Source organism: Ranitomeya imitator, chromosome 2 (genome assembly GCF_032444005.1).
Source record: "Ranitomeya imitator isolate aRanImi1 chromosome 2, aRanImi1.pri, whole genome shotgun sequence".
NCBI lineage: Eukaryota > Metazoa > Chordata > Amphibia > Anura > Dendrobatidae > Ranitomeya > Ranitomeya imitator.
In genome coordinates, this window is record NC_091283.1 from 46333134 (window position 1) to 46342874 (window position 9741).

Consider the following 9741-nt stretch of genomic DNA (forward strand, 5'->3'; position numbering starts at 1 on the left):
TTCTACCTGTTGTCTGTTCCATTTGCACAACAGCAGGAGAAATTGATTCACATTCGGTGTTGCTTCATAACTGGACAGGTTGGTTCCACAGAAGTGTGATTGACTTGGAGTTACATTGTGTTGTTTAAGTGTTCCCTTTATTTTTTGGTGCAGTGTATATAGGAAAGCTGGGTGACGAGCTGTAGGGGTGGCAATGGTGGTCACATGGGATGTCCCAGAGAACATAAAAGATTGGACATATATGGAAATGATTCAGAATATTACTTACCAAATCATTTTTTTTTTATTTACTCCTATGCTTTTGCAGTTGTAGAAACTTTATCGAAGAGGCAGCAGCAGAAGAAGACAATTCTTGCTGTTTCCTAGCAGGATACTGCAGAGAAGTTGAAAGCGGCTGCCTCTTACCACATGGAAGAATATAATAAAAAGAACAGTACAACTAACATATGATCCGGCGTCTTCTGTACAAGTTGTGAGCGGTCATTTTCCTCATTGAAACGTTCCAACTAAATTCAGAAATCGTCTCCAATCTATTGTGAAAGTGACGAAAACAGTGAAAAGTCCAAAATACCTGTAATATGGATCGGCCAATAAGAATGAGGCGGGTATGTGCTGCCCTCCAGTGGCCGTCCCAGTGCATAGACTCTGAACAGGAGCTTCTCTGTTACCAGCGCCTCCGGTTCCTGTCCATGTAATACTAGTTGGAGGAGGATGATATCATCACTCGCTGCCGACCCTTTCCTGCCCGTTCGCCCTGTGATCATCCTCTTCTTCCATCTCGTCTATTCCTTCGTCTTTGTCATCATCGAAGTAACGTTCTTCTTCATCCCGATTGACAATGTCCAAATTATCGAAGTCCGGGTTATCGTCGACCTCACTAAGAAAAAAACAACACGGATCAACATCTTCCTCCCCTCCTTCCAGGAGCCAGAACAAATTATTTTTCCATTCCCATAACTGTATGGGGTGGGTGGGGGGGCTTGTTATTTTTTTTTGTGTGGGACGAGTTGTACTCATTAATCACTTAAGTAAAAAAATAAAATAAAATGCAACTATGCCATTATTTCTTTATTTATGGCATTCAATGTGCAGTAAAAATGACCTGATGGCGCAATTCTCTTCGATACTAAACTTTTAACGCTTTTTTAAAAATATTTTATTTGCTAAAAAAAATATATATATATTTACATTTAAAAAAAAAACAAAACAAAATAAAAAAAATGGCAAAAAAAAAGGCAATTCTGGGGGGAGAAGAGGATTGTTTTTCTTTTTTCTTCTTTTTATGCTTCCGCAATTTTAAAATAATAATAATAAAAATCATTTAATATTTTTTATAGATTTTTTAAAATAAATGCTTATTTATTTTCCAACTGAAAAAAGGGCGCGATTCATAGTTTGCTTTTTTTCGTAAAACTTTTTTTAAAGGGACTCTGTCACCTGAATTTGGCGGGACTGGTTTTGGGTCATATGGGCGGAGTTTTTGGGTGTTTGATTCACCCTTTCCTTACCCGCTGACTGCATGCTGGCTGCAATATTGGATTGAAGTTCATTCTCTGTCCTCCATAGTACACGCCTGCACAAGCAATCTTGCCTTGCGCAGGCGTGTTCTATGGAGGACAGAGAATGACCTTCAATCCAATATTGCAGCCAGCATGCAGCCAGCGGGTAAGGAAAGGGTGAATCAAACACCCGAAAACTCCGCCGATATGACCCAAAACCAGTCCCGCCAAATTCAGATGACAGGTTCCCTTTAAATTAATTTTTACTGTTTCTGGTAGGCTCTGGGAATTGGAACCTGTGACCGTCTGTCTGACTGCAGTTTTACAGTAGAAGTGATGATCCATGAAGCCCACCTGGAGTCTGGGCTTCAGAGACGGACAAAGATGGTGGCAGGAGTCATCGGCAGCTGCAGGTCCACAGCAAAACACCAGTGATCGGAGCTGGCACTAATGTTAAGACTGTATAGAGGGGGCTCTGGTTCTGAGCCTGTAACATGCATCCTCAATGGGTGTGCACCTCAAGTCAGGAAGAGGTTAATTACCGGAACATCCCTTTCCTCTACTCTCTTTTCTGAACATTTTTCACCTATACATGGGCTAAGTGGGGTCCGATTGCTAAAAATTGGATCCAGAGTAGGTCCAGAGTTGCATGGAGTGTGCGGGCAACCATGTGCATATATACAAGCCCCAGAAGAGGGCGCTCTAGTAATACCCAACAGCTAATAAATGAGCCTTTCCTTGGTTGCCGCATGTAACTCAATCATTCTCTACATGTATTAATTATAATGACCCTCCCCCGCTGCGTGCAGACGCAGCTCCCTTACCTGTAGTTGAAATCCCAATCTTTTCCATCCAGAAACCTCTGATGCATCCGGCTGACGAACTCGTCCCTCATCAGAGCCTTTTCCTCGTTGTCCAGCTCTGGCTCCTCTTCAGACAGTACTTCAGACTCTGGATGATAAAGGATCCAGGATTCATGTGATGTTCTGACCCAGTGAGATACTGCTCTACTAAAGGTAAAGAGGTGGTAAATAAGAGAAAGGATGTTCCAGCACCTACAGGGCTAACAGAAAGGAAGTTCCAGCATTCTGTCAGTACTATAGGTGCTGGAACGTCCTCTTACTTACCACCTCTTTACCTTTAGTAGAGCCACCCACTCAAAAAGAGAATTTGTACAGCAACCAGGACATTTTAGACTGGTACCTGCACCAACAACAGTTCTATCTTTCTGTAGGGTCTGGGGCAGAGAAATCATTCTTTTCTACAGGATTTGTGTTTAGGACCGGTACTCTCTAAAAGAGCCCATCCAAAAGAATTACAGGAATTAATTTCATGAAAAGGTCTGGAGGTTTGAGAGTGTGCGACTGACCTTCCTCTTCACTGTCCTCATCCTCTTCCTCCTCCTCACAGTTCTGCTCCATCTCACGCTGGGCCTCCAGCCTCCTCTGTAGGGACTGCTCCTCGCAAGAGTTGAGGAGGACATCAGACAGAGAAGTGGCCTGCGCCATGTCCCGACTATTCTGTGACATGATCTCCTCCTCGCTCTGGTACTGGCCCACATAGTGCTCGTACATCAGGGGGTCCCGAGCTCGCATTTGCTCGTCGCTGAAATAGTCCCCGGCTGTAGAAAATAAGGGATAGGAGAACTTCAGGAGGGTTTGTGGCCCTGTACCAGGCACACGTCCAGACACATAATGCACAGCAAAGAAACGGAGGTCGGACCCCACTAATCAAACTTTGAGCTTATCAATGTCCAAGTACTGGAAAATTGCTTACAGATTTAATCCCTTACACTGTATAATGTATTTATCCATCATGGAGCAGGCTCAGGAGCTGCGCCTGCTCCATACAGAGCAGGTGGCTGCTGTGTAAAACAGCCAGCCCTTGCCTCTAACAGCAGCGACGGGAACTCGCTGCTGTATAACCATATAAGTGATGCATCTTTTTTGGGCGTCCATCATTCCCTGTGTGACACAATTAATGGATGCCTATGGTGGGGGGCCTGCTTGGCATAATAGACCATGATTTTATGATACATTCAGGTTCAAGCCCCCTATGAGGAATAAAAAATAGAGTGAAAATATACAAAAAAAAAATTAAGAAAAAATGTTACAAATATTTTTTAAGTTTAAAATCACTCAATTCCAAAATAAATAAATGTCAAAATTTGTGTCGCTGAGCACCGCAATTTCCTCCAAAAAAGAAATACAAAGCGATACCAATAAAACGACAGCTCAGCATGCAAAAAAAAAAAAAGCATCACATTGTTCCACATAGCAAAAAATTAAAGTTACGTCTCTCAGAAAAAAGAGTATTTTACCCTGAAAAATAATAATAAATCACAAAATACGTTTGGTACGGCAGCAATCGTACTGACCTGGAGGATCGAGTTAACAGGTCATTGTTTTCCGTGAAAACCATAAAAACAATTCCAGAATTGCTTTTTTTTTTACCATTTCAACACATCTGGAAAATTTTATTATATGGTAAAATAAATGATGTCTTTCAAAGCTACAAACCTGTCCCGTGAATACGAGCCCCATATGGCTATGGGTGGAATTAAAAATGGTTGTTAGAAGGAGAGGAAAGACTAAAAAGGTAAAAACAAAAATTGTCTTTATGTGGACAAGTGCTCATATGCTCTACTAGGGGGATGATGGACATCACAGAGACCCCTTTATTAGACCAAGAGGACTCGGCCTGACTTCGTATTACATGGTCACCCCTCATACGAAATCTGCTGCAGGGAAAACACGTGACTGGGTTAGTAACTGGCTTAGTGATAGAAAGCAGAGGGTGGTTATAAATGGTATAGTCTCTAACTGGGTCGCTGTGACCAGTGGGGTACCGCAGGGGTCAGTATTGGGACCTGTTCTCTTCAACATATTCATTAATGATCTGGTAGAAGGTTTACACAGTAAAATATCGATATTTGCAGATGATACAAAACTATGTAAAGCAGTTAATACAAGAGAAGATAGTATTCTGCTACAGATGGATCTGGATAAGTTGGAAACTTGGGCTGAAAGGTGGCAGATGAGGTTTAACAATGATAAATGTAAGGTTATACACATGGGAAGAGGGAATCAATATCACCATTACACACTGAACGGGAAACCACTGGGTAAATCTGACAGGGAGAAGGACTTGGGGATCCTAGTTAATGATAAACTTACCTGGAGCAGCCAGTGCCAGGCAGCAGCTGCCAAGGCAAACAGGATCATGGGGTGCATTAAAAGAGGTCTGGATACACATGATGAGAGCATTATACTGCCTCTGTACAAATCCCTAGTTAGACCGCACATGGAGTACTGTGTCCAGTTTTGGGCACCGGTGCTCAGGAAGGATATAATGGAACTAGAGAGAGTACAAAGGAGGGCAACAAAATTAATAAAGGGGATGGGAGAACTACAATACCCAGATAGATTAGCGAAATTAGGATTATTTAGTCTAGAAAAAAGACGAATGAGGGGCGATCTAATAACCATGTATAAGTATATAAGGGGACAATACAAATATCTCGCTGAGGATCTGTTTATACCAAGGAAGGTGACGGGCACAAGGGGGCATTCTTTGCGTCTGGAGGAGAGAAGGTTTTTCCACCAACATAGAAGAGGATTCTTTACTGTTAGGGCAGTGAGAATCTGGAATTGCTTGCCTGAGGAGGTGGTGATGGCGAACTCAGTCGAGGGGTTCAAGAGAGGCCTGGATGTCTTCCTGGAGCAGAACAATATTGTATCATACAATTATTAGGTTCTGTAGAAGGACGTAGATCTGGGGATTTATTATGATGGAATATAGGCTGAACTGGATGGACAAATGTCTTTTTTCGGCCTTACTAACTATGTTACTATGTTACTATGACTGTTGGCAGCTCTCACTGGACATGACAGGATTTTCGCGGTCTCTGCCATCGCCCATACGGAGCAGTGAGTGACGGTGACTGTCGTACCTGAGATCAGCTGCTGGAGGGCGGCGTACCTCTTGTTCCGGACCCTCGTGTGATGGACTTTCTTTAGTGACGCTTTGCGGATCTCCTTGAAGTAGAAATCGGCGGTGTAGTCACCAGATAAGTGACTGAAGCTTTCCAGATGTTCTTCCTTTAGAACCTTCCGAAAACGCTCAAGAAAGATGAGAGGCTTCGTCTTGTAGAGGTCCAGAAGTAACGCCATCTTCTGCTCGTGGCTGAACTCGGGCTCTCCAATCTGCTGGCTGCGGATGGGCACCTGACTCGCAGCAATCTCAGTAAACATATCTAATAGAGGGCCTGTAACGGGGGCCGGGACCTGACTTACGGGGTCTTCGCGGCTACCCAAACACCTGGCCACTTTTAGGGCCTTGGCCAGCACTTTGCCATCATCTACACTGAAGTCCATATCATCATCACATGTGGGTTTCTCATCTTCTGGTTTTTGGTTCTGGACCTCAGTGGAAGGTTCCGATGCATCAACTAAAAAAAAAAAAAAAAAAAAAAAGAATGATAGAATAGAGGTGTTATCAGTCATTGTACAGGAGGAGGAGGAGAGCTGTGACATCATCTATTGTGAATGGTGGATCCTGTGTTATATACTGTATATAGAGGTGTTATCAGTCATTGTACAGGAGGAGGAGGAGAGCTGTGACATCATCTATTGTGAATGGTGGATCCTGTGTTATATACTGTATATAGAGGTGTTATCAGTCATTGTACAGGAGGAGGTGAGCTGTGACATCACCTATTGTGAATGGTGGATCCTGTGTTATCTACTGTATATAGAGGTATTAACAGTCATTGAACAGGAATGGAAGGAGGTGAGCTGTGACATCACCTATTGTGAATGGAGGATCCTGTGTTATCTACTGTATATAGAGGTGTTATCAATCATTGTACAGAAGGAGGAGGTGAGCTGTGACATCACCTATTGTGAATGGTGGATCATGTGTTATCTACTGTATATAGAGGTGTTATCGGTCATTGTACAGGAGGAGGAGGAGGTGAGCTGTGACATCACCTATTGTGAATGGTGGATCCTGTGTTATCTACTGTATATAGAGGTGTTATCAGTCATTGTACAGGAGGAGGAGGTGAGCTGTGACATCACCTATTGTGAATGGTGGATCATGTGTTATCTACTGTATATAGAGGTGTTATCGGTCATTGTACAGGAGGAGGAGGAGAGCTGTGACATCACCTATTGTGAATGGTGGATCCTGTGTTATCTACTGTATATAGAGGTGTTATCAGTCATTGTACAGAAGGAGGAGGTGAGCTGTGACATCACCTATTATGAATGGTGTATCCTGTGTTATCTACTGTATATAGAGGTGTTATCAGTCATTGTACAGGAGGGGGAGGTGAGCTGTGACATCACCTATTGTGAATGGTGGATCCTGTGTTATCTACTGTATATAGAGGTGTTATAAGTCATTGTACAAGAGGAGGAGGTGAGCTGTGACATCATCTATTGTGAATGGTGGATCCTGTGTTATCTACTGTATATAGAGGTGTTATCAGTCATTGTACAAGAGGAGGAGGTGAGCTGTGACATCACCTATTGTGAATGGTGGATTCTGTGTTATCTACTGTATATAGAGGTGTTATCAGTCATTGTACAGGAGGAGGAGGTGAGCTGTGACATCACTTATTGTGAATGATGGATACGGTGTTATCAGCTGTATATGGTCCTCCTGGTCATTATAATTCTGCCTCTGATAATAAGGAGCCTTCTGAAAACTATACCTGAAAGTACAGGATGTATGAGTCTATAAATGCTCGGGGGAGGGGGGGTTGTATACAGAGAAAGATTACTAATTTAGTTTTTTTAAGTAAAGATTGTAATATGACTTTTTTGTGGGTTGTAGAATACATCTGTATGTAACATAAGAATGACACCGGACCCGGCCGTCTTCTGATGACACGCTGCCTTTGAGGTCTATCTGGATGTGTAACTGAGGGATCCGCAGAGGTTTGTGGTGACCGCGCAGTGACCGTCCCAGGCTCAGCACACCCCTGTATGACAGACGGTGACACCCGGCCTCCTCCACACGCTGCACGGGGCTGACGTCGTCCATAGAAGTGGATGTAGTCGGGAGTCACGAGGAGAAAGACATCGTGTGTATGAGGCTGTACACCTCCATATCGTCAGATGCTGCAATGGCGCCCCCCACCGGCTAGGAGGAGACCCTCAGCTCCTCACTTACCGTCTGCCTCCTTCTCTTCGGACTCCGTTTTCTCAGTCGCTCCCTGACAAACCTGACTGGACGCCGCCATCTTCCTCCTCCCGGATGTTGATTTTTCTTATCCAACCGGAAGTTCGACCATCTTCCTACACCCACAAAGCGATTTAGCCAAGCCGGCGCCATCTTGCTACTCCAACTTCTTCCGCGGCGTCTCGGGCTTCTGTCGTTCGTGATTTTATAGTTATGTAAATCATATACACTATTAATAACGCGTAATCCCCGCCCATAACCACTTGCTTCGCCCTCAATTCCTTCCTGCAAGTACGTTTTTCAATGGAAACTTTATTGAAATAAAAAATATACCTTATACATATTTATTGGGTGTTCTCCCTTGTACCAATCAGATCGTGTGTTTCATTCTCAATGGGGCTTCCGAGAAATGAGAGCTGGCATCTGATTGGTTGCTATGGGAAACACCTCAGTTTTTGTTTCCTGTGTAACAGTTCTGATGGCCTGTGTAATCCTGTGGGTATTTTCTTAGCAATTTTCCACAAAAAGGAAGGGGGGGGGGGTTCGCAACAAAAATCTGCCATTTGGGCCTAATATATAGACAATTTGATTCCTTAATCTGGAACGTGTGATAGTCCAGCACGTAGCAGGCGCCATTGTTACCCATCTCCCCGCCGTAGGACTGCAGTGAGCGACATTCCGGATCTGTTTGACTTTCTAATCCAAGATGTCATCAAATCTGGAAAAACCACCATGTGTACGCTCCGTGTAAACATCGCCTTAAAGGAGTAGTTCCTGGATTGAAAGCTCTCCCGTGTGAGGGGCTTCTGCCTGCATCTCAGCATTGCAGGGGGTCTCTGTGACCAGGAAGCTCTCCTTTATTGTACTGATGGGGGACAGCCCTCAAGTCCTATTAAAGGGGTATTCCGGTAGGAAGACGATAGGGATAGGCGATAACTTCTTTCTTGGTGGGGGTCCGATAGAAGAGAGCAGCCATACACAATCCTGACCACTGCTTCGTTCACCCTCTATGGGAGTGCCGCTTCTCTTTACTCACCCTGCCCGGTTCACATGTACACCACTGCAGCCAATCAGGACGTGCAGCAGCTCTGTCCACATTGACGGCACACTCCACCGATTGTCTGCAGCGCCATCCTCATTGCTGCAGACCATAACAGACACAAACAGTAGCAGAGGAGGAGACTCAATGCTGGACCTGGGGAGGGCGAGTAACAAAATCTGCATGTACCGACAGAAGTTTTCTGAAACTGGAAAACCCCTTTAAGATGGAGTGAGCTGTAATAACAAACAAGTGTCCAGTGCTGATCCATGGGTGACATCCAGATCGGCCGGCGGGGAACAGGTACCAGTCTGGAAGGTTCTTCCTTTTTGTTACCCCTTGAGTTTTTCAGTAATGGACAACCCCTTGAAATAGAACCCTGCCATGAGGTTTCCTGTTCTAGGATGCGGCCTCTACATCTGTCCCATATGTCTGCAGCTGATGGGCAGGATTATCAGGGGTCACATCTGTCAGGGGGTGTGTGGCCCCCCACTAACAAAAGCTTTATGGAGGAGTGTGGGAACCTTATGCTTAGATATAGGACATCTTCATATTGTGATTGTTAAAAGGGTTCGAGATTGTCAAAGTTATTTTGGGGGAGGCTAATTATAAGAGGGCACATATTAGTAAAGTTTGGGGCCCACCTATATACATGGCTGCTTGTGGTTGGGTAAGGGCCATAGGGACTGATGATAATTCAAGCATCACAATCTAGAGCTTCTTCGTTCCATTACACATTTTGCACCGTTTCCCTTCTACAGCCTCTACGGCGCAGTATTGCTGGCTGCAGAATGAGTAAACTAAGACTCCAACAGTGAGCTCATTTTGAAAGAGTTTGTAATTCAGGTCTTTTTTTTTCCCTGAACTCTGCAGATTTATTTCCAGTCACTATACAGTCATAAATCAGCTATGAAACGTTCAGAAAAAGACATCTACAAGAGATACAAACTTTCCCGTTAGAAAGAGCTCACTGAGAGATCCTCCGTTAACTCATTTATTAGCCCAAAATATATG

At 44.0% G+C, this 9741-nt stretch overlaps 1 protein-coding gene across 1 annotated transcript; it reads right to left on the minus strand.

Annotated features, from left to right (window-relative positions):
* Positions 1-260: 260 nt before the first annotated feature.
* Positions 261-7765, minus strand: CCDC97 (coiled-coil domain containing 97). The gene is made up of 5 exons (XM_069746628.1): positions 7680-7765; positions 5452-5949; positions 2869-3120; positions 2324-2450; positions 261-877 (listed from the first exon to the last, which is right to left on the minus strand). The coding sequence occupies exons 1-5, from the start codon at positions 7747-7749 to the stop codon at positions 721-723; spliced, it is 1104 nt and encodes a 367-aa protein (XP_069602729.1). The 5' UTR covers positions 7750-7765; the 3' UTR covers positions 261-720.
* Between the last annotated feature and the right edge of the window lie 1976 nt (positions 7766-9741).

Excerpts from the sequence above, each read along its gene's own strand:
- CCDC97 (XM_069746628.1), bottom strand. The coding sequence starts at position 7,749 with ATGGCGGCGTCCAGTCAGGTTTGTCAGGGAGCGACTGAGAAAACGGAG. Across the intron at positions 5,950-7,679 it reads CGAAGAGAAGGAGGCAGACG|TTGATGCATCGGAACCTTCC; the intron begins GTAAGTGAGGAG and ends TTTTTTTTTTAG. Across the intron at positions 2,451-2,868 it reads TGAGGACAGTGAAGAGGAAG|AGTCTGAAGTACTGTCTGAA; the intron begins GTCAGTCGCACA and ends TTTATCATCCAG.